Source organism: Microcebus murinus, chromosome 18, assembly GCF_040939455.1.
Source record: "Microcebus murinus isolate Inina chromosome 18, M.murinus_Inina_mat1.0, whole genome shotgun sequence".
Classification (NCBI taxonomy): domain Eukaryota; kingdom Metazoa; phylum Chordata; class Mammalia; order Primates; family Cheirogaleidae; genus Microcebus; species Microcebus murinus.
In genome coordinates, this window is record NC_134121.1 from 30,099,524 (window position 1) to 30,123,862 (window position 24,339).

Genomic DNA, 24,339 nt, shown 5'->3' on the forward strand with positions numbered 1-24,339 from the left:
TAGGGTATATTGTATAAATTTGAGAGGATTCAGTTCCTAGATAAAATATAAAATGATAAACATCTTTCCCTAAAACTCAGTGGTCAGGAAATATGAAAGATAATCATCTAAATCTATCTGCTCAAAATTTTTAAAGCAGATTATAAAGCTAAGTTCACCTGAGCCCCTCATGGGTGAGGATTTCGTTCTAAGGCTGCAATAACTTCATTTGTGGCCAAGTCTCAGCTCCAGGAGCAGACAGATTACCAAAGATATTCCGCAGATCAGTATGAAGCACATCCTACTTAAACTGATTATGCTGAAATTGTCAGATCACAAATGACAGCCAATTTCATTTCCATAAAATTTACCTAATCGTAACAGTAATGAAGTAGAACAAGAAGGATGTCATTACATGTCATTCTTTTGGGATATTTAAACCTTAGGAGGGCATTTTACAAATAAAATTCTGTAGGTCATATATGAAGAAAGTCAGCAAATGTGATTTTAAGAAAAATATGTTGTTGTGAAAATGTAGATTTAATGTTTAAAAATTATACTTTATCTTATCTCTACCTCATTGATTCATTTTGAGAAAACTAACCTGTGAGTTTAAGTAGTATATTTAATCTTTTCCCCTCCATACCGTTTCCTCAATAAATAAGGATGATAAAGCAATGCCTAGTTTACAGATTTCTCACTTTTGTACTACTTTTAACTCACAGCTTCTGAATGGTGCTCTATAATAGTCACAAAAGGAAATAGTGTAATAAACATGATTGGCAATTATTTCATGCATCCTTCAGCATAAAAGCCTGTTATGAACTAAAGAAACTCATGAGCCTCTCCTAAGACTGTTTTTATAGTGTGTTTGCATAATAATAAGGCCCAATCTGTTTGAAAACAAGTAAAGAGCAAATTAAGAAGGTCATCATTTTAGTCTAATGATGCTTAATGCAGTTTTAGCAATCTGCTCAAGACAAAAGGTGACCACTCAGACATAGCCAATTATGCATTTGTGTAGCAGATGAAATCTTTAATGATGAATCTGATTAACATTCAATAATAAACATACAGGCTGAGAAAATGACCAAGCTACCTCCTGCAAACATCATCAACTAAGGCTTTGTTCAGATTGAGGTCAGACTGGTATTCCAGAAAGGCGCATTAAGATAAAAGTTTATCAAACGTGTTAACATGGATCCCCCTAAAAATATACACACACACAAAATCCCTCTCATACAAAGGCTACGTTTTCAACAGCTGACTTGTCTGAACAATTATAAAGATAGTAGACTAAACATTTTTATGGGTTTGTATGTATATGATTTTTTGAGTAGTTTTAATTTCTTTGATCTCCAAACACAGAGAGTATGATAAAATAGTGCCACCAGAGACTTAGCAGTTCCATTGCTTATGTTTTTCTACAAATGACCCCAATGTAAGCAACTGGAAGAAAATCTGTTTCACTCATACCTATGTTCCTAAAATGCCTTGGATCCAGTGGAGTTCAAGAATTATTTCTTATATAAATAAGCATTACTTAATAAAGTATGTAAGAGATTAGGCAAGGATATCACATATTGTATTTCTTCTTATGACTGTTATTGAAGTATAGCAAACATCTAAAAAAAAAGTACACAAATAAGAAGTCAGAAAGTCAATGGATTTTTCACAAAGTGAGCATACTCATTAGCCTGTAACCAGATTTTTTTAAAAACCGAAATATCAAGAAACAGCATCCTAGAAGCCCGTTCCAGTCACTAGACCCCTCCCTGCCAGTTCACTTACCCAACTGTAAACACTGTACATTCATTTTTCTTGTTTTTGAACTTGTGTCTCACTTTTTTCTCTCAACATACTTGTGAGATTCTTCAATATTTTTTAGTGTATAGTTGATTCTCTGTGCAAACATACCACAATTTATATATCCATCCTGCTGGTGTTAGATTTTGGATTATTTATCCATTCTATGACTATTTCCACTTTATAGCTACTGTTTGCTGCTACAAACACTTTATATGTCTTCGGGTGAATATATGTATGCATTCTGTTGGGTATATATCCAGGAATATTGCTGGGGTATAGGATATACATATGTTCAATTTTAGTAGATAGTATGAAACAGTTTTCCAAAATGGTTATACCATTTCCCATTCTCATTAACAGTGTAATGAGAATTCCAGCTGTTTTACATTCTTGTGAATCTTTAGCATTTTCTGTTTTTATTTTAGCCATTCTGGTGAGTGGATAATGGTGTTGTATTATGCTTTTAATTTGCATTTCCCTGATGACTAATCTATTCAAACATTTACTGGCCATTTGAACATCCTTTATTGTTAAGTACCATTTTCGTTTTTGGTCCACATTTTGTGCTGCAAGCCAAATTGTGTCTCCTGAATGTGGTTATAATTAAGCAGCAGGTAAATAAAATTTGAGTTTTTACTGTGTTGTAGAAATTTTGTAGAAATTGAAATACAGATGATCCCCAACTTAGGATGGTTCGACTTACAATTTTTCATCTTCATGATGGTGCGAAAGTGATACACATTCAGTAGAAACCATACTTTGAGTACTCATGTAACCATTCTGTTTTTCAGTGCAATATTCAACAAGTTATATGAGATATTCAACACATTATTATAAAAATAAGTTTTGTGTTAGGTGATTTTTTTCCCCAAATGTAGGCTAATGTAAGTGTTGTGAGCATTTTTGAGCATTTTTAAGGCAGGCCAGGGTAAGCTATGATGTTTGGCGTATTAAACACATTTTTGACTTATGATATTTTCAACTTACGGTAGGTTTATCAGAACATATTCCTGTCGTAAGTTGACGAGCATCTGCATATCCACATTTTTAAGTTTCTGAACTTAGGGTGAAAATAAAAAATAACATGATTATTATGTGGTGATAGTAAACAAACTCATTATAATAATTACAGTAAAGGAAGATACCAAATATTTACCCCGACTTTACTTTTAAACTGTACATCTGAGTAACCAAATAGTAGATAAGGGCAAATTTCTTCTAAAAGTACTCGATATAATATAACTGAATAAGGAGTGATAGAATTGAAGCATTACTATTTTGCAACCCCTAATGAATTAAGGGCCCTAGGCATGGAGTATTAATAGCTATTAATTGAAAAGAGAGATACTCAGATGTTTTATGCTGCTTTTTCTTTTTTTAGATACAGGGTCTCATTCTGTCACTAAGGCAGGAGTGCAGTGGCATGATCAGACCTTACTGCAACCTCCAACTGCTGGGCTCAAGTGATCCTCCTGCCTCAGCCTCCTGAGTAGCTAAGATTACAAGTGTGCACCACTGTGCCTGGCTATTTTTAAAAATGTTTTTGTAGAGACAGGATCTTGCTATGTTGCCCAGGCTATTATATATGTTTCTTGATGGAAAAACACAATACCATCTATGAAGTAGACTTGCTAAAGTCAAACTTGAATCTAGATAAGCCAAGAGTGAACCCTAGTGTAAGCTATGGACTTGGGTGACAATGATGTGTCAATGCTGGTTCATTGATTGTAATAAACATACCATTGTGGTGTGGGAAGTTGATGGTGGAGAAGGCTGTGGGGAGGGAAGCGGGTATATGGGAACTCTTCGGCTTTCCCCTCAATTTTGCTGTGAACCTAAAACTACTCCAAAAAAAAATCTGTATTTTAAAAAACATTACCTAATCCAAAGCAAAGAAGATTTACCTATTTTCTTCTAAGAGTTTTAATTCTTACATTAACTCTCTAATCCATTTTGAATTAACTTTGTATATAATGTGAAGTAGGAGTCTAACTTCATTATTTTGCATGTGGCTACCCAGTTGTCCCAACATCATTTGTTGAATTCTTTCCCCATTGAACTATCATTCACTCTTGTCAAAAAATAAATGCTCATAAACGTATGGGTTTATTTCTGGACTCTTGATTCTATTCCATTATCTATATAGGTATCTTTATGGCAGTATAATACTATCTTGGTTACTATAGTTGTGTAGTAAGTTTAGAAATTGGAAAGTGTAATAGTTGCATTGAATCCGTAGACCAATTTGGGGGGTACTGCCATCTTAATAATAAATCTTAATAATTAAATCTTTTGATCCATGAATGTGAGATTTTTGTTAACCTTATCCCTATGTATTTTATTCTTTTAAAATTTCTTTAAAGTTTTTTACTTTTAATTTTTATGGATATGTAATAGTTATACATATTTAATATTGTATTCTTTTTGATGCTATTGCAAAGTAAACTGTTTTATCAATTTCATTTGTGAATTGTTTATTGGTACTTTACAGACATACAATTGAATTTTGTATATTGATCTTGTATCTTCCATATTGATTCATCTATTGATTTTAATTTTTTTAGTGGATTCCTTGGGATTTTCTGTATATAAAATCATGTCACCTGCAAGTTTTACTTCTTTTTTTCTAATCTGGATGACATTTATTTTTCTTGCCTTGTTGCTTTGGGCAGAACCTCCAGTAATGTTGAATAAAAGTGTTAAGAGTAGAAATCCTTATCTTGTTCCTGATAGTGAAGGGGAAACATTTAGTCTTCTCCATTAAGTGTCTAAGCTGTGTATTTTCATTAGATGCATTTTATCAAGTTCAGGAAGTTCCTTTCTATTTCTAGTTTATTGAAATAGTTTTTACTGTAAAAAGATACTATTAGATTTGTCAAATGCTTTTTCTGCATCTATTGAGATAATGATGTAGTTTTTATCCTTTTATTGTACTGATAAATTACATTAATCAATTTCCAGATTTTAAACCAATTTTGCATTCCTGAGATAAATCTCATTTGGTCATGGTATATAATCTTTATTATGTTGCTGTACTTGAATTGTTAGCATTTTGTTGAAGATTTTTCCGTCTAAATTTATAGGGGATACTGGTCTGTAGTTTTCTTTTTCTTTCTTTTCTTTTTCTAGTATATTTTTTAAAGAGGGTCTAGCTGTTGCCTAGGCTAGAGTGCAGTGGCACAATCATAGTTTATTGCAGCCTCAAACTTCTGGGCACAAGCAGTCTTCCACCTTGGCTTCCAAAAGTGCTGGGATTACAGGCATGAGCCACCATGGCCAGCCAGTCTATAGTTTTCTTGTGCTGTCTTTGTCTGGTTTTGGGATCAAAGTAATACTGGTCTCTTACAATGAGTTTCCTCCTCTTATATTTTTGGCAGAGTTTATGAAGGACAAATATTAATTCTTTAAACATATGTAGAATTCACAATTGAAAACATTTTGTCCTGGGTTTTTCTTTGTGGGAAGGTTTTAAATTCCTAATTCAGTCTCTTTGTTATAGCTCTAGTCAGATTATGTATTTCTTCTTGAGTCAGTTTCAGCAGTTTGTACCTTTCAAAGAACTGTCCATCTCATCTAAATTATCTAATTTTTTTGTCATATAGTTGTTCACAGTAACAATCACTTCTTTTATTTCTTTAAGGTTGGTAGTAATTTGACCCTTTTATTTTTTTAAAAAAATCGAAATAGCTAAAAGTCAATTTTGTTTTAGTTTTCAAAGGACTTTTTTGGTTACTGTTTGCATGGCTTATCTTTTCCATCCTTACTTTCAATCTACTTGTGTCTTTGAATCTAACCTGTGTCTCTTGTAGGAGGCATATAGTTACATCATGTTTGTTTTTTTTTAAATTCATTCTGCCAATGTTTTTTGATTGACATACTTAATCCATTTACATTTAATGTAATTACAGATAAGGTAGGATTTATATGTGCCATTTTGCTATGTATTTTCTATGTCTTATGTATCTTTCATTCCTCTATTTTTCAATTATGATCATCTGTCATGCTAGATATTTTCTAGTGTGTCATTTTAATTCCCTTATTTCTTTTACTATATTTTTTATGAGTGGTTGCTCTGGAGATTACAATTAGCATCTTAATTTAAAACAATTTAGTTTAGATTAATAGTAACTTAATAGTATACTCAAACTTTTCTCCAATATCTTCATTCCCCCCTTTGTACTATTATTGTCATGTACATTATATCTTAAATGTAAGCATATTGACACAGGTTTATAACTATTACTATGTAACAAGTTGTATTACATACTTAGTACTATGTACTAAGTTGCCTTTTAATAAAGCTAGAACAGGATTATGAACAAAAATATACTTACACCATCTTTATATTTATTTCTGTAGTTACCTTTACCCACACTCTTTAAATCTTCATGTGGATTCAAGTTAACATGTAGTGTCTTTTCATTTTAGTCTGAAGAATTCCCTTTAGTAGGATAGATTTACTAGCAACAAATTCTGGACTTTCGTTTATCTGAGGATGTCTTAATTTCTCCTTCATTTTTAAAATTAAGCCTTTGAGATGTTTGTAGACCGACTGCAGTAGTGAGAAATAGTACAGACAACCCATGACTTCATTTAGTTTCCTCCAATATAATATCTTGCAAAACTGTAGTATGATATCACAACCAGGCTGTTGACAGTGACACAGTCATTATGCAGAACATTTCCATCACCACATGGATCTCTCATATAGCCACACTCATTTCCCTTCTTCCTGCACTCTTAATTCCTGGCAACCACTAATATGTTCTACTAAATCCGACATCTGAGCCAGAGACATTTTCTTTGGCTGCTTTTTACCCTATATATCTTGCATACCTTGCTATTTGTTTGCATGTCTAGTAAATTTTTTGTTGAAAACCGGATATTTTAGATAATACATTGTAGCAATTCTGGCATTTGGTCCATCTCTCCCCAGAGTTTGTTGTTTTTCTTGTTTACTTGTTCAGCAATTTTCTTGAATTGAGTAGGTTCTGTGTTCACTGTCATTGTGTTGTCTTCTGTTTTGGGGATGGTGGTGTTGGTTACGTTTTTGTTTTTAAGTCTGAGTTCCTAGTGGTCACTTCTGGGTCACTAAAATTTAGTGATCAGCCAGTGGCCATTCAGATTTCCTAAAATGCCTTGCCTTTGTGTTTTCCACCTTTTGCCAAGGGGATCTGTGTGAGAAGACCCACCTTCAAACTTATTATAAGACACCTCTGCCTTTCACTTCTTTCTTGTGTAGGACCTCAGGGTTAGCTGAAGGTGGCTGCCTGAGGGCTGCTGCTTTCCTGTGTCTGATCTGAGAGCATACACCACCTTGTTCATGTATGCAGCCTTTTAGATCCACAGGAATATACCAGAGCTTTTCAAAGTTCCATATGCCTTTTGTTTTGTTTTGGTTTTTTGTTTGTTTTTCCCCATCAGTCAGTTCTTCATCCTTTTCACCAGCTCCTCCTGCCAGGTTACCGTGGCCAAGTAAACGTGAGGCTAGGACAGCCCAGGTGCCTCTCCCCCGGAGAGGATGCCTGGCTTCTCTACTGTAGGCTCTGCTGTTTGTTTTGAGACAGTGTCTCACTCTGTTGCCCAGGCTAGCGTGTAGTGGCGTCACCATAGCTCACTGCAACCTCAAACTCCTGGGCTCAAGGGATCTGCTTGCTTCAGCCTCCCAAGACTACAGGCATGTACCACCATGCCCAGCTAATTTTTCTTTTTTTCTGTAGAGACAGGGTCTTGCTTTTGCTCAGGCTGGTCACAAACTCCTGAGCTCAAGAAATCCTCCCACTTTGGCCTTCCAGAGTGCTAGATTTATAGGTGTGAACCACTGCACCCAGTCCCCTACCCCCACCCCCTTTTACTTCTCTAGGATTTCTCATCAAAGTCCTAGCCAGGCTCTTGTTTGCCACAACTGAAAGCACAGCCTTAGGTGGCTGTGTTGTTGCCAGATTAGTATTGTTTGAGTAGTGTCCTTGAAGTAGGGTTTTTCTCCCCACTCTCAGTTAAATCAAATAGCTGCAACACTCTAGGAATAGAGATTTCCCAGGTAGCTGCAGGTTCTCACAAACTATTGACTGTGCTGTGGGGATGTTGATTACTCAGATACAAGTGTTATACCTGGGTTAAAAATATTAACATCTCTATAACACATCTCATTTTCATCAATAAGATTGCTCATAATACCTGTAAAAACCACCTTCAGAAAAGCTAGAAACAGCAGAAATAATACATTTGCATATAACACATTTGCATGTGTAGTCATTTCAGATTTAACATTCCCAAATATCTTCATATTAAAAAGTATTATATTGAATGAGTTAAAAATATCTGAATTTTAGTGTGCTAACATTAGGTAAGATTGAATAAGGGAATAAAAATGAACTGTTTCTCAGGAATACAGGTGATGGTTATATTCAATTAACACATATAATAAGTTATGATGTAATTGCCTCACTCACTAATATAAGAGTTATATTCTGAATGGATATGATACGGGCGTAACCCTAAAAGAAAAAGCCATGTTTGAAAGATAATTCCCACAGATCTCCACCAAAATAAGATTATACTTACCCTCTTGTCTAAATGTCTTATCAGGTAAGACAATGGAAAAAACTTTTCTATAAAATCTTTATTACATTTCCAATGGGGGAGAGTAAATTTTAAAGAATAAAATATAAAACCCTGCCAGAACTTTTCAGTGTTCCCATACTGCCAATTTTACCTTCCTTGGAAGAAAGACAAGCTCAATGTTTTCCCACAGAGAAGTATTAATTGTAAGGTATAATTCACCAGTCCACAAAGGAGTAGTACTTAGCTATGCTCTTCCTACGAGCACTCAATTAACTGTATGCTTATAAACAGCATTTCCTCTCAGTGTGTTGAAACTCACCTTATAAAATCCACAGCAGTAGAGCATTTCTTGTTGCTAAGGGACTATGACACCACAGTATTTAATGATGCTAAAACAGGAATATGTAAATTGTTCTCATGCCTAGCTATCATCAAACAAGTTAAGCACCGAAATGGGAAAATAGCCTAACCTCTTATAACATTATTTAATGTTGAAATAATGAATGATCCTGTATTTTCTTATAAAGGACTAATTTTATTTTATTATATTTATTTATTTATTTAGTTTTTGAGACAGAGTCTCACTTTGTTGCCCAGGCTAGACTGAGTGCCATGGCATCAGCCTAGCTCACAGCAACATCAAACTTCTGGGCTCAAACAATCCTTTTGCCTCAGCTTCCCAAGTAGCTGGAACTACAGGCATGCGCCACCATGCCTGGCTAATTTTTTCTATATATATTAGTTGGCCAATTAATTTCTTTCTATATTTTAGTAGAGACGGGGTCTCGCTCTTGCTCAGGCTGGTTTCGAACTCCTGACCTGGAGCAATCTGCCTCAGCCTCCCAGAGTGCTAGGATTATAGGCATGAGCCACGGCGCCCGGCCCTGAAGGACTAATTTTAAAGTAATATCAGTATTAATAGTATCATTATGATTATTGATGCGAGTTAATACTTGAGGAGCTATTTCATCATGCCAGGCACTGTTCTGAGTGGTTTATATGAATTAACTCATATAATCCTCATAACAACCCTATTGGCTAGGGTTCCTTAGTTTTGCACAAAAATAAAGCACAGAGAAGTAACTTCTTCAAGATCATGTAATTAATACAGGCAAAAGCTGAACTTGATATCTAACTGATCTCATTACACTGTTCACATTCTTAACTACCATGCTATTACACTATGAAAACATTTTTTAAAATGTTAACTACATTTAATTACCTGGGATTTTTTTTAAGTGATATAGTACTTTAAGAACATACCTAGTCTTATCCATAGAGTATATTTTCTAAAAGCACTACTACTACCCTCTGATCAAACTGAATTCATAACCAAATTGTTTACATTATTATCATAACTTTAAATCTGCTTGGTTTAGGGATGTGCAATAGGAATTTACATTGAATTAGAAATCTGATCCTTATTTTACAAGACTAATCTTTGGGTCATGTCTTTGTCTCCAATGTATATTCAATCCTGATTAGGCTTAAATGAGCAGATTAAAAACACACAGATAAGACTGGCTTACTTTAACAATGAAAATTTTCAAAGTATAATGTGGAAGTATAATGTATCTAAATTTTTATGCTGCCATACTAAAGGTCTGTTTAGTTTTGGCTTTGATACTTATGGTTTAATGCCAAACTTACTAAAATACTATCTCTAGGAATAGTTCTTTAGTAATATATCATGCTCTATATTTGTTTTTTAATCAATAAATGGCCCTATTAATTACATTTATCTACAGCATAGCAATACTTTATATATCTTTATCATTGTATAAGCATAGCTATGCAAAGGCATCCTCCTATTAAATTTCAGGACAAACATGTATAAATATACCCTAGATTTAGCAATGTTTCTAGAAGCAGTTATTTCAGCCCCAATTAAAGGACATGGGAACAAAGATTGGTTGATATAATTGCTACACTGTAAGTAGCTGGTTAAAGAACATTCTTTCATATTCCAGATGGCATTTAAAGATAAATGCCTACCAAAAATTTTTAAAAGGCTTTCATAAACCCTGAACTATCATATTTAACTTCTCAATTTCACTTGTAAAGGTCTAATAGAAAGCTGATTGGATGTTAAGACTGGATAATGTTTTTGAGAAACATTAGCTTAACATACTTGAAGGGAAAATTTAACTTTAAGAATCTTTAGTCTAACATAGAATAGAAGAGTATAAAAAATAAGCTTAAAAGAACAAACAAAAAAGGCCAGGCATAGTGGCACTCACCTGTAGTCCCAGCAGCTACACTGGAAGATTGCTTGAGCCCAGGAGTTCAAGTCCAGCCTGGGCAATAGAATGAGACACTGACCCATCTCTTTAAAAATAAAACAAAAACAAACCAGTAAAAGAAAAAAAAAAGTAATAGCTTACATTTGATAATGCCTATTATGTAACTTCATTATCAAATCTTATCCTCACAGCAACTCACTGAGGTATTATTACCCTTATTTTATTGACGAGGAAACTGTTTCAGGGAGCATAAATTAGAAAGCAGTGGGCTGGGGTTTAAAACATTCAATTCCAACTCAGGCTTAGGTCCCTTTGGCTTACTCCTTCCTTAAGAATCAACATTTTTTCAAGAGAAATATAGTTCCTGTTTTCAAATAAAACTATGTATAACTGAGAACACTAGCAACAAATCTCCACATTCTATAATAAAAAAATCTCCCCACATCGATTAACTGTGAAATGGTACCTTTTAACATTTTCTTTTAACACCAGTTAGTTTTAAAACAGAACTTTGATCATTATGTAAAAATAGGAGAGTGAAATATTTCTCATGATAGAGGCTAACATGACACAGAAATAACATAGATCTTGAAGATTCATACTCTAAGAGAAGCCTATTTTAAAAGAAACCTTAAAAATGAAATATTTTCTCAGCATTTAGAAATAGCAAAGTAATTTTGCTCAAACTTCCACATGGTAAGGCATTTGTGGGAGTAGCATTGTTCCTTTTACAGTACATTCACAACAATAATAGGTATCACACTGTTTACATCTGGTTTCAAGACAAAAAGTTTCTCCATATTCTTCAGGTGAACAAGCTACCAAACCTAATTTCAAATTGGCAAGGACCTTCTTTATGTTGAACTGTCATTTGTACACAGCAAAACTACAAGTTTTCACAGTGGAAGTGAGAGCTCCAGGTATCGAATGATTTATAGTGATTCACAAGTGAGCACTTGCTACCTTGTCTAGGAGTTAATGGTGCTATACAACAGAGGTACTCACAGCAGAGGGAAGACAGTAGACCAAGAGGGAACCTCTCTTAAACACTCCCATTCCCCCAGTCTTCTTTGGGATGGAATTACATTTATGCTGGGAAGTCACCATACATTGAATAAAACCAGGTGAGTGGAAACTCAGAATTGAGGATACATTGGATGAGGTAGCTCAGAAAAATAGTAACAACATGGCCTTTCACTTCAAGCTCAAGGATATACAGTTGAAAACACGAAGAATTTGTGTAATAATATGACTATGAATCTATGTAAAGTCATAGTTCTCAGAGAAACTCCTTACAATCTTCCATATTGCAATAAGTCAAAAAAATTCTTGCAACCACATATTCATTGTTTGATAAATGAGTACATTACCACAAGAAAGAATTTCCAATTCCAAAAAAAATATTGAAATTGGTCAAAGCTGCAAAGTACTAAAAGAGAACATTATTAGAACCATATGATCTTACCATATGTTTATGCAAACATTTGTAACCAAAGTAAAATTTGTCAGTAATAGTCCACGTTTGAGTGGGTAGCAGGAGGGAAAATCCCAAGTTATAGTTTTAAGTGTCTTTTATACTTAAGTGTTGAATGAATGGATATCATCACAGAACTTGTTACCCTCAGAGTAGAGAAAGTTTAAATGAATCCACTGATTTTTGAAAAAGGGGAAATAATTGATGTTGGGTTATTTGATGTCAGTATCTTGGAACATAAGTAATATGCTTCTCCTTGGCCATATTACTTTTAGGAATGAGTGGAGTTTAGGATTATTTCTGGGTGAGTGCAAGGCTTGGGATAATCATAATGTGTAGCCTATTTCCTTCTAGCCAACATTAGAAACGGGTATTAGCAGTATAAAAATGAACGTGATGAATAGCCTTGAAAAAGGTTGGAAAATTGCAAAAAGGCATTAGGCAACCTGAGACACGATGCAAAGGAAAAAAGTACTTGGGTCTGTGGGTCATTTGTTTGTATGTAAGTCCCATCCACTGTCTTTGAGGAACAGCTGGTGGAACCCAGTTTCTTTTATCCCGTAAGTTGCCTCTGTTGTTACTGCTCTTCTTTTAACCAGCTAAGCCTGCAAAAGCACAAGTCTGGAGTTGCAGGCCATGGAATGTTTTTGGGAGGAGTCATTGGAAACAGATGGATCAATGCCCCATCTATCCCAATGTGACATTTCTTATTTGTGTATTCCTTTTGTGTACAAGTTGAGTTTGAGATTGTTTTATTTTTTTCATCCTTTGCAGAATGTATTTTAAAAAGTGATTTAAAAATTACTTTTCATTTGAGAACTCATAAAAATGAAAAAGATACCTTATTTACATTTGAAGACTTTAGAAAGTGACAAACAAGCAATGCAGCCATTAAATAAGTTTGCCTTCTTTCTTCACTAAAGTCTGATAAGCCATTAATGAAAATTTTAAACCGTTAACGACTATACTGGCACTGTTGATAACATAAATTTTTTCTTCACGTTCTGATTCACTTAAGGGATGGCAAAGGGATTGTGTACAATTTAACATTCAGAAAGATTCTGTGGATTTTTATCAGACCATTATTCTTGGAAAAAGCTTTTAAGAATATTCCTAACAATGAAATAAGGTGAAAAATATTTAGGAAAGGCATTTCATGCCAACAATTATATTTGTTAATTTCCTAAAAAAAAAACAACAAAACTTCTGACTGTGGTAATTCCTTAAGGTGTGTTTGTAGATGTATGTTAGTAAATCAGAAGACAACAATATGGAGAATTATTGTATGTAGTGTTAACAATGAAACAGGTAAATACATTATCATCAAAATATTATGACCAACATGTACTGCTTCTCATAATAAACTCTATGGTCACATGTAGTCAAAAAAGAATGTAATTGAGTGGCTTTTTAATTAGTATTTTCATGTGTTCACTTCTTGGTTATCTACAATTGTGCCTTTCCCTAAGAATGCCTTGAGAAAGTCAAGTTAACATGAACAAAACTACATTAAAAACAAAGTGGTGCGTTGCCATCAATATGATGTGGTCTTGGTACTAAATTTCTTTGGGCCTTGGTTACTTCATGTTTAATATAAGGGAAGTACACAACTTCTAAAGTATTAAAAACATAAATCAAAGCAGTGACTAAACAAAAGTATCTAGTTTCAAGATAGCATGGTTCAGTTAAGTTTGTAGAAGTGAACAGTGCCATAAATTGGGCCTTTACTTTTTTAAGGCATATACCAGATGTAAGAATGACAAACATGGTCTTACTTTGTACAGATGTATACATCTGGTACAGAAGACAAATGCAAAAATAGAGAACTTTAACACAGTGGTTGAAAATACTATGTTGAAATTACATACTGGGGGTCAAGATAGTTAGATGAGGTATACTTAATCTAGTTGGGAGGACATGGTAAGCTTCCAGAGGAATAATGTCTTAATTGAATTTCTCAGGATGAGTAGGAGTTTGCCAGGTAAAGAGGAAGGGAGGTCTGCACAGGTGGAAAAGCATTAGCAAAGGCAATGGATGTGAAATAGCATGGCTTGTCTTTAAAATTATTCTTTTTTTTTTTTTGAGACAGAGTCTCACTTTGTTGCCTGAGCTAGAGTGCCGTGGCATCAGCCTAGCTCACAGCAACCTCAAACTCCTGGGCTCAAGCAATCCTCCTGCCTCAGCCTCCCGAGTAGCTGGGACTACAGGCATGCGCCACCATGCCTGGCTAATTTTTTCTCTATATATTAGTTGGCCAATTAATTTCTTTCTATTTGTAATAGAGACGGGGTCTCGCTCTTGTTCAGGCTGGTTTCGAACTCCTGATCTGGAGTAATCCACCCACCTCGGCCTCCCAGAGTGCTAGGATTACAGGCATGAGCCACCTCGCCCAGCCTAAAATTATTCTTAAGGATAAAGTTAGCAAAGGGTGGCAAATGAGGTTGGAGATTTGGGTTAGGACCAGATTATAAAAAACTTGGTATATATTCATATGAAGTTCTGACTTCATCATGTATAAAGAAGGGTTTTAAACAGGTCAGTTAAGTGGTCTAACACATTACATCAACTAACTGGCAGCAAAGGTGGAGGTGAACTTTAGGGGCAAGACTAGCGGCAAATAGACTAGTTAAGAACTAGTCTAGGGCCAGGTGCAGTGGTTCACTCCTGTAATCCCAGCACTTTGGGAGGCTGAGGCAGGAGGACTGCTTGAAGCCAGGAGTTCAAGACCAGCCTGAGCAAGAGTGAGAACCCTATCTCTACAAAAAAAAAAAAAAAAAATAGAAAAAATTAGCCAGGCATGGTGGCACATGCCTGAAGTCACAGTTACTCAGGAGGCTAAAGCAGGAGGATTGCTTGAGCCCATGAGTTTGAAGTTGCAGTGAGTATGATGACGGCGCTGCACTCTAGTTTAGGTAACAGAGCAAGACTGTCTAAAAACAAAGAAACAAACAAAAACTAGCCTAGAAAAGAGATCATAAGGGTCTGAATTAATGCAATTACAATGAAGATGGAAAGGAAAGAGTTGTGAAATAATTAGGGGTCAAAACTAGCAGAAAGGATTTAATGACTGGTTAGACATGGTGATTGAAAGAGAGAAAGGAAACTTGGATAACTTGCTGGTTTAAGATTTGAATAACTAGGCCAGGCATGGTGGCTCACGCCTGTAATCCTAGCTCTCTGGGAGGCTGAGGTGGGCAGATTGCTCGAGGTCAGGAGTTCGAAACCAGCTCTGAGCAAGAGCGAGACCCCGTCTCTACTATAAATAGAAAGAAATTAATTGGCCAACTAATATATATAGAAAAAATTAGCCGGGCATGGTGGCGCATGCCTGTAGTCCCAGCTACTCGGGAGGCTGAGGCAGGAGGATTGCTTGAGCCCAGGAGTTTGAGGTTGCTGTGAGCTAGGCTGATGCCACGGCACTCTAGCTCAGGCAACAAAGTGAGACTCTGTCTCAAAAAAAAAAAATATGAAAGTACAAACATGTATCACATTTTGGCATTATGACCTTGATTGTGGTTTGATTATGTTTCATTTTCCTCATTTGTAGAATGAGAATAATAAAACCTGTATTGTTGACTTTGGCAGGCTGTTGTGAGAACCAAATGAGCTAATGGTGGTGAAAGCTCTATGATATACATTACGTGCTATACAATAAAGCACTATAGAAAATATATTTAGGTAAATTAACACAATAATCCAGAGAGGCTGAGATCTGGAGATGGGAACATCAGGGAAAACAGCATATCCTTGTAGTCACTCAGGAATATATTTCAAAGTTGTAAGCATTTTTTCCAAAAAATTAAATCTGTCAATGTGTTTCCTGTGTTAAATGAATTGTTAACTTCTAGAACTTCTACAATCCTAATTTGTACATACAAGAATGCATATATTCAACAAAACACTGTCATATGCCTTGCTTCTATTATAGCTCTCATCATACCGTACCATACTGTACAAAAGTTTACTTGTATGTGAATTAGCGTGAAGCATTCATTCATGGTGAAGATGATCCTTTTTCTTACTCATCTTTGGTACCCCTAAAGCATAGCACAGCTCTTGATGCAATGCAGACCCTGAGAGTATTCCAGATGAATGAGTGGATGTATGAGTAAATGCCAGGTAATATGAGTGGCTACTCTTATCCTTAAGGGGTCACAGTGTATAGGAGAGAGACTTATAAATAATTAATTGCAGTATCATACTAAAAATATTACCTTATGACACAAGCAGGAAAAATTAATTTTGTCCCAGGGTGGTAATGGAACTAAAAGGCTTTTATAAAAAGGTTGACATTTAGGCTAATCAGTTGATAGGAAGTCCAATTCATATTTTAGAATCCAATTGCATCAGAATAATACTGTTTGTAAGCATCTCAAAGGAAATGGCAAAAGTCCAACATTCTTTTTGTAGGTTAAGTTAGTGAAGGTACACCCTTTGGAATAAAAGAAAGAGAAAAGACAATCTCTAGCCCATAACTGAAGGGATAAAGGTTCAGAACATAGGCATGGAGAAAGCACAAGGGATTGATGCAATTATGGCAATAAGAATAAAATGTCTGGAAAAGAGAAAGTTCTCTAGAGTATGTAAATTGGTCAAATAGGCAAATATGAGAGCTGAGGAATAAACACACTGTTAATAGAATGCTCCATTCAATTCATCTGGTCAGCAAATATAATGTTGGGAGTATAGCAACAAACAGGCCAAAAACAAAAGTTCCTGCCCTAATGGATCTTATGTAGAATCTTCTCATTGGAATCCATGGGTTTCAGTATTCCTTTGATGACATTTGTTTTTGTTCTCAATGTCCTCAATTGTAAGATATAAAAAATATGAGGTTAGAAATAGAAAATAAACTCTCATAATATTTAAGTCTTGCTAGTAAAAGAATAATCACATAGATTTTTTTGTTTTTTTACAAAAATCTCAAAGTGCCTTTCAGCACACAGACGGACCAAATTCTAACAGGTTAGAATTAGTGCTTTGAAGGTACAATTTCAGGATGCCAAGATATCAATTATATTAGATTGTTTCAAATTAATAACAATATTTGGACAGTGCTTCAGAATTTATAAAGCACTTTTACATGTCATCTCATTTAATCCTCACCATAAGTTTTTCTTTTCTTTTTTTTTTTTTTTTTTGAGACAGAGTCATGTTCTGTTGCTGGGGCTTGAGGGCAGTGCATCATCATAGCTCACTGCAACCTCACACTCCTGGGCTCACATGATCCTCCCACCTCAGGCTCCCAGTGGCACACATCACTGCAACCAGTTCTACTTTATTGCAGTTTATATTTAGGTGAGCCTATACTCTAAATAATTCCTTAACTTCAGGTTATGCCTAGTCTGCAACAATGATACTGAAGATGGCACAAAGTTAAGTTTTATAGCTCCTATCTCCTGCTTTAGGTAATAATTCATCTCCACAAGCAAGAGTCCTGACTGGCAAAGCCAGGTCACTTGGGTCCTTTTATAACTGATAACTATCCTTTCAAATGTTAATTTTTTTAATATTTAAATATGAATAACATTAGTTTGCAAAACAGGGAAAATATACCCAGATAATACTCCATCCAAAATAATAACAAATCATACTTAATACATTTAAAATTTTCAACTGTATATGAATCATATATACAAGATGGCACCTAATTAGTTTACATAAATATGCCACTTGTACAATTTAGTACTTTTTATAATAGCAAGGAGCCAAATTAAACACTTTAATATTGAGTTCTATAAATATTGATGTAAAATGCTTTAATATGATGAAATTTTGGGGAAAAGCATAAGATAATCAATCATATAAATTTGAAAAGACTGAGCCAAGAAAATACAAATTAATTATAAGTACTAAAATATCCACCTAATTATGCCTTATTAAATATTCCTTTTAATCAGTAGTTACTGTAAGGTTTTCAAAGGTTAGTTTCTGGTAACTATAAGTTTCATATAGCATTTGTTTTCTTTCTGATACATTGAAGCATGTTTATTACAGAGTGGAATTTGGTGTAAGATGGGTTGTTTTGGACCTAGTCCAAGAGGGTTTAGTTACTGAAAGCACCTCATTATAAGGTGGTCTTACCAATAATGTGATCCACTGGCTCAGATCCCATGGACATTATAACAAGGCTCTACTGTGGAGTATAGGAAGCTGGGTGGCTAATGGTTCTATCAGATGAAACCCTAAGAAACAAAATTCTATTATGTTTTCCCCAGAGACATGAAAATGATTTGGGGCTAGTGGATCATAAGCCTTGGTCATTTTCAAAATTTCCATTTCCTCAGGTGATGATCTTTGTTTGATAGCCCCACAGATATTTCACATTAAGATTTTAGCTTCCTTACATATTGATTGTCTGATGTGGTCTTAAATAGTATTGATGAAAATTTTTATAATCAAAACCAAAAATTTATTTACAAAACATTGACTGAATTTACCTATGGAAACAAACAAACTACCAAGAATTCATACAGGTTAAAGTAAATTCTTGTGTAGCTCATTGAGAAATTTGAGGTTTAAAAGAGCATAAGTGGGAATGGTGTAGAAATGAAATACAAAAAGAATGTCACCACTTAGAGATTACTACAATTAGGCACTTTGACTTTACAAAAATTTTTAAGCAGTTCTAAAGAATTAAATATTTTGAATGGGTTTATTATAGGAAAGTAATATTATAAAGTCCTGCAGAAAAATAATGGGGGGAAAATTTTGAAAACATTTTAATGTTTTGAATAGGTATATCATAACAAAAATGTGAACTTAGAAACTGTGCCAAATTAAAAACGGTGTAATAATTAAATGTACAGTAGTAGTACAGTAGTTTCTCATTAATTTCCAATACAATTCTAGAAAGCTTTAATCCATCTAAAATTCAAAATTCAAGTCATGAAACATCTACTCTTTACATTGTGCCTTTCTTCCTTATATATCTCAAAAACATTAAAAAATTAACCAGCCAAATAATTATTTCCACTAACAATTTACTGTCAGTCTCTATAGTTAGGGAAGGTTTCATATAATGCAAGAATGTACTCTACATATCTGGTTGATGTAATAAAAATTGATGACTTGCCATGTGCCCTTTTAAATGCTTTTATAGGTTGTATATGTTTTAACTTATTTAACTTTATAAATATTTCTTTAAAAACCATGTTATCAGTAATGAACATGGTCTATGTCTTACTCTATAAAGGCCAGTAGTTTACTTCTTGGACCATCATCTTGGTCAAAGTTGTGATCTTACACCTATTTCAACAAAGATATGATTGAAATACCTTTTAGAATTCCTAAAAGCTTCAGGTACATCTTTATGCACATTCTTAGTGATGGCAATCTTTAGCTTCAGAGAGAATGAGACTTTGTAAAGGATCAAAAGTCTTATCTAGCTAGGGAAGGGGATGGCATTTGAGATCAAGTTGAGTGATAACACTAAGATATGACTATAAAGTAATATCCTTGATTTTCTTATGCCGTTTACCGATTTCTAAAGATAATTTCAAAAGTCCCTAAAATGTGTTAATTGCAGTATTGTTAAATATCTAGTTTTCCAAGTTATGCATTTATTCATATAATTGTTCCCTAAATGTAGATGACTCAGAGTCACTTCACCTCTTTTATGAAATGGTTTATGCTTTATTTTAAGCATTCTGGAATATAAGCATAGAAAATTGACTCAGTAAAATATCAACAGATATTCCTTTATAGATTTTTAAAGCTGAAAGGGATTTGTATGACTTTATAGTACTAATGTCTGCATTTTACAGATGAAACTAATTCCCTGAAAGGTATGTTGATTGCCAACAAGACTTAGCAAATTAGTGGCAACTTAGCAAATTAGTGGCAGAGCCAGGAATAAAGCCCAAGTGTCATCTTCCACCTGGTTTTTTATTTTTTTTTTCACTACACTACTATCATTATCTGTGGTTTAAGAACAATACCAGGGGGGAAATAGTTGCCCTCTTTCAAAACAATGTAGAAATTACCTTCTAACATAGTGTTTGGTACTTGTTACTCTCTGATCCAATAAGAAAAATATATGTAGGATCTAAAATATCTGAAGCTACAGATAAATCCTTTAATTGCTAAATTGTGAATTTAAATTTCTTTGAACTATGCTTAGAGTTGTAAAACCCAGTGCTATAGAAACAAGTTGTATTAAATCTAAATGCCATCAAAATACAAGCAAACATATGAATATATAATAATTCGTTTATCAAAAATGAATATAAAAATAATCCTGATTCCTGGGAATTTTGACTTGAAAATAATATACCATACACACTACATGAACAGCTAATGAAATTCAATTCAAATCATTTACAAGAAGTCAAAGTGCCCAATGAATAACAGATGTTTCTTAGAAAAATCAGTGAATGTATTTTTGGAATGACATCAGAGATGAGCATCTTTTATAACCATTTTTGATCAAATGTATAGTTTCATTCATAAAAACATAAAACAGTCAAAATTCACAGAAAAAATTACTGTGCTCTAAAGAAACATATTTCAGTTGCAGTTATCTGTGTTTGCTTATTAAGATAAATTTGATATATAAATTTGATAATTGTATAAGGATTTATGCCAGAACTTATCACTTTTTTCCCCACAATGATGATGAAACTGAAAATTTGGAGTACTTCATTTGGCATTTTATAATTTTATATAAATTTGTTTATAACATGTTTGATTTTTAGGTTTATCATATAAGCAATGAAAAACACTTTCAATTAAAAATGCATGCTGTTCTCTTAATTACTCTTAATTATAAAGTATGCAGTTTAATAAGGGAATAAACTTTTCAAGACAGGTAATTTCTAAAAAAACTTCAGACAGATTTAAGGTAAAATCTATAATGAAACATGGCTGTGGTGTGACTAGATTAGACTATTAGTAATATTTATGTACCAGCATGAAAACAAATGAAGAGGACTACAAAATACTATTTATATGAAATTGGAAGTGCTACAGAAAACTCTAAATATCAGATTAATTTTAAATTGCACTTAGCTATGGAAGAGTTATTTGAGGAAAATATTTTGTACGAATCTATCAAAATTCAAATAGTAAAACTTACATTTCTGAACATAAAATAGACTTTTAAAAATCTGATGACAAAGTGAAAAAATACATCCAAAGTTTTTTGAAAGTACCCCACTTATCCAATGTACAAATTATTACTTACAATAGAGTTTAACATAAGCATGACGACATATTTTTACAGCTTGAGAGTTAAGTATTATTACCGAATACTAGGGAGCACACCTTTATTTTGGGAAGGAGACTGTTTAATTTATCCAAGTTGTTTTTACATCATCATCAATGTTACTAATTTTATTTTCTTCAATAGGCATGATTCCATTCAACTTTGTATCTGTGCACGTCGTCTCAGCTTTCATTTCACTGACTGAATTCACTTCTTTCATAGTTCTAGTTTCAGAAATGTTTTCAGCTAAAATGCAATTTGAATTTTTAGCCAATCTGTCACTTCTGTCAGTTTCAACTAGGTCACTGTTTTCATCTGAATCTTCCGGATCATAAAGTTCAGGTGTAAAATAGATAGATTCATCTTCTTCTGTTTCAAAAGCTCTATTTGGAGTGGAAGATTTAGGTTCTTCACCTTCTAGAGACAATTCAATGTCTGGAGCCAGGATTTCTTCACAGCAGAGTGAATGTTTGGAATGATTTATTTTTGTAAGAGTAGCATCAATTTTTATTGATGAAATGATGGCTTCTGATTGAGAGCATGACCCAAATGATGTGTTTACTGTCAGATTTGAGGATTCACATTTATCAGTGAGTGGCAAAACAGTTTTACTTTCCATCTTTTCTGCTTTGAAACTAGAAGGACTAGAGACACAATTCTTTGATGACCTGAGCTCAGGTGTTGCAGTACGTATTTTATTGGTAAAATACTGTCCCAAAGAATTAAAGCTAGACCAGCTGACTCTGTCTGTTTGTTTGTTGAAAGTTGGGCTTGTGGATCTGGAAATCACTATTTCTTCTGTTTTCATTGCTTGGACAGACTCTTCTAAGAATGCTGGATCATCTAAGAATATAAAAAGTTAAGAGCTTTAACTTTCTGATTATTAACATAATTAAAATATCTATATAGGATACATAACTTAGATCCTACAACCAGTAGTTTTGAACTTTTACCTTAGAACTTAAAGAAGAGGTTCATGTTTTAAAAGGGGCTTATTGGAGGGGAAAAAAGGAGAGGAGGGCTGAGTAAAGGAGGGAATGGGCTATAAAAATTTGCCTTGAAAAACTGACCTAGACTAATTCTTATTTAATAAATAAGGAAACTCATAATTGCAAGGCTAAATTATTTGCTCAAAGTTATAAAACCATGTTAGAAAGATCAGGACTAGAACCTAGTTTCCTGGTTACCAGGATAATAGCCTTGAATTTACTGTGATATTTATTTAGAAGTATATACTACTAGCCTGGTGTGGTGACTCATGGTTATAATCTCAGCACTCTGGGAGACCAAGGCAGGAGAATAGCTTGTGGTCAGGAGGTCAAGATCAGTCTGGGCAACATAGTGAGACCTCATCTGCACAAAAAATAAAAAAATTTATTCAGCTGCTGCACGCCTATAGTCCCAGCTGTTCAGGAGGCTGAGGCAAAAGGATTGCTTGAGCCCAGGAATTGGAGGCTGCAGTGAGCTGTGATCATGCCACTGTACTCCAGCCTAGGTGAAAGACTGAGACCCTGTCTGTTAAAAAAAAAAAAAAAAAAAAAAGAAAAACATATACACTACAAAATAAGTATTTAATAATTGCTTTGTTAAGAAATACTATATTAATTAAAACAATTAAAATCATAGCCAATGATATAGACTAAAGTTTGGCAAACTTTTTTCTGTTACAAGCCAGACTGTAAATATTTTAAGATTTGCAGGCCATATTGTCTCTGTTGCAGCTACTCAATTATGCTGTTCGCAGTATGTAAATGAATGGGCATGACTGTGTTCCATTAAACTTCATTTACAAACACAGATAGCAGGCCAAATTTTGTCCATGTGCCAGTTTACCAATCCCTGATATAAACCATTATTTCTAATATATTTCAAAATATTATTTTTTATCATTTAGAATGTCTTTCACCTCCTGAAAATGAAGAAGTTCCTATGAGAAGAATCTATAAATTAGACCAATTTTTTATATAGCCTTTGGAAAAATATCTACCATTTGTACAGTACCTTACAATTGTGTAATATTTATCATCTTATTTGACATTTACAACCCAACCTGGAAGCGAGGCACGGCAGCTCATGCCTGTAATCCTAGCACTCTGGGAAGCCGAGGCAGGAAGGATCACTTGAGGTCAGGAGTGATCCTGACCAGCCTGAGCAAGAGTTGAGACCCCATCTCTACTAAAAATAAAAAAAATTAGCTGGGCATGGTGGCACATGCTTATAGTCCCAGCTACTCAGGGAGGCTGAGGCAGGAGGATCCCTTAATCCCAGGAGTTTGAGGTTGCTGTGAGCTTGTCTGATGCCATGGCACTCTAGCCTGGGTGACAGAGCTAGAGTCTCTCTTTCTGAGCTCTGTCTCAGAAGGAAAAAAAAAAGCACTAAACAGAAATAGAGAGCTTTTAAAGGAAAAACACACAATCCAATCTGGAGGGACAGCTAGGCAGGTATTCTTTTTTTCTATTATGACTCAAATAGGTTAAGTGACTTACGATCACACAGCTAGTAATTGGCAAAGCTTGTTAGTGGAAAACCAGAAAATATGCTCTGGTCTCTTGACAAAAGTTTGTTCCCATTCCAAAATACCATACTATTTCATTATTTTATAATAACATCTTATATTACAACTAACATATTTAAGGAAATTAATCTATATCCAAATATCATTTCACTAAATATAAGACTTCTCTATCAAATGTAAATGGGCAGAACTTTTCATACTTTTCTCCTTTCTGGGGATGATGCCACTTGGTAGAGACGGATTTTTAGTAATCATTTTAAGACACTGTGGTTCCTGGACACACATTTTTGCTTCATCTTCCCTAGTATTTTCTGGTGACAGATGACTTGCTTCTTCCAATAAATAATTCACAGTATTGTCCTTCAAACAGGTCACTTCAAGTGTAGACTCATCATTCTGCATATACTTTCTGTCCTTTTTGGATATATCAGTGACCTTTTGGTGCTTTTTGGAAAATTCAGCCAAGGACTCCAGTGCACTTTCAAAGGTTGAATGGTGCTGAATCTGCTGTCGTACCCATTTAGAAAGTCCTAAGGAAAAAAACCCAGGG

At 34.3% G+C, this 24,339-nt stretch overlaps 1 protein-coding gene across 2 annotated transcripts in view; it reads right to left on the reverse strand.

Moving 5' to 3' along the window:
- Positions 1 to 18,961: 18,961 nt before the first annotated feature.
- BRIP1 (BRCA1 interacting DNA helicase 1) overlaps positions 18,962 to 24,339 on the reverse strand; it is a 161,169-nt gene continuing 155,791 nt past the window's right edge. For both annotated transcript variants that reach the window (XM_012773002.3, XM_075994410.1), the window contains 2 exons: positions 23,990 to 24,319; positions 18,962 to 22,117 (listed from right to left, as the gene is read on the reverse strand). In XM_012773002.3, the coding sequence (XP_012628456.1) occupies positions 21,357 to 22,117; positions 23,990 to 24,319 (1,091 nt within the window). In that variant the 3' untranslated portion in view covers positions 18,962 to 21,356. The remainder of the gene's footprint in view (positions 22,118 to 23,989; positions 24,320 to 24,339) is intronic.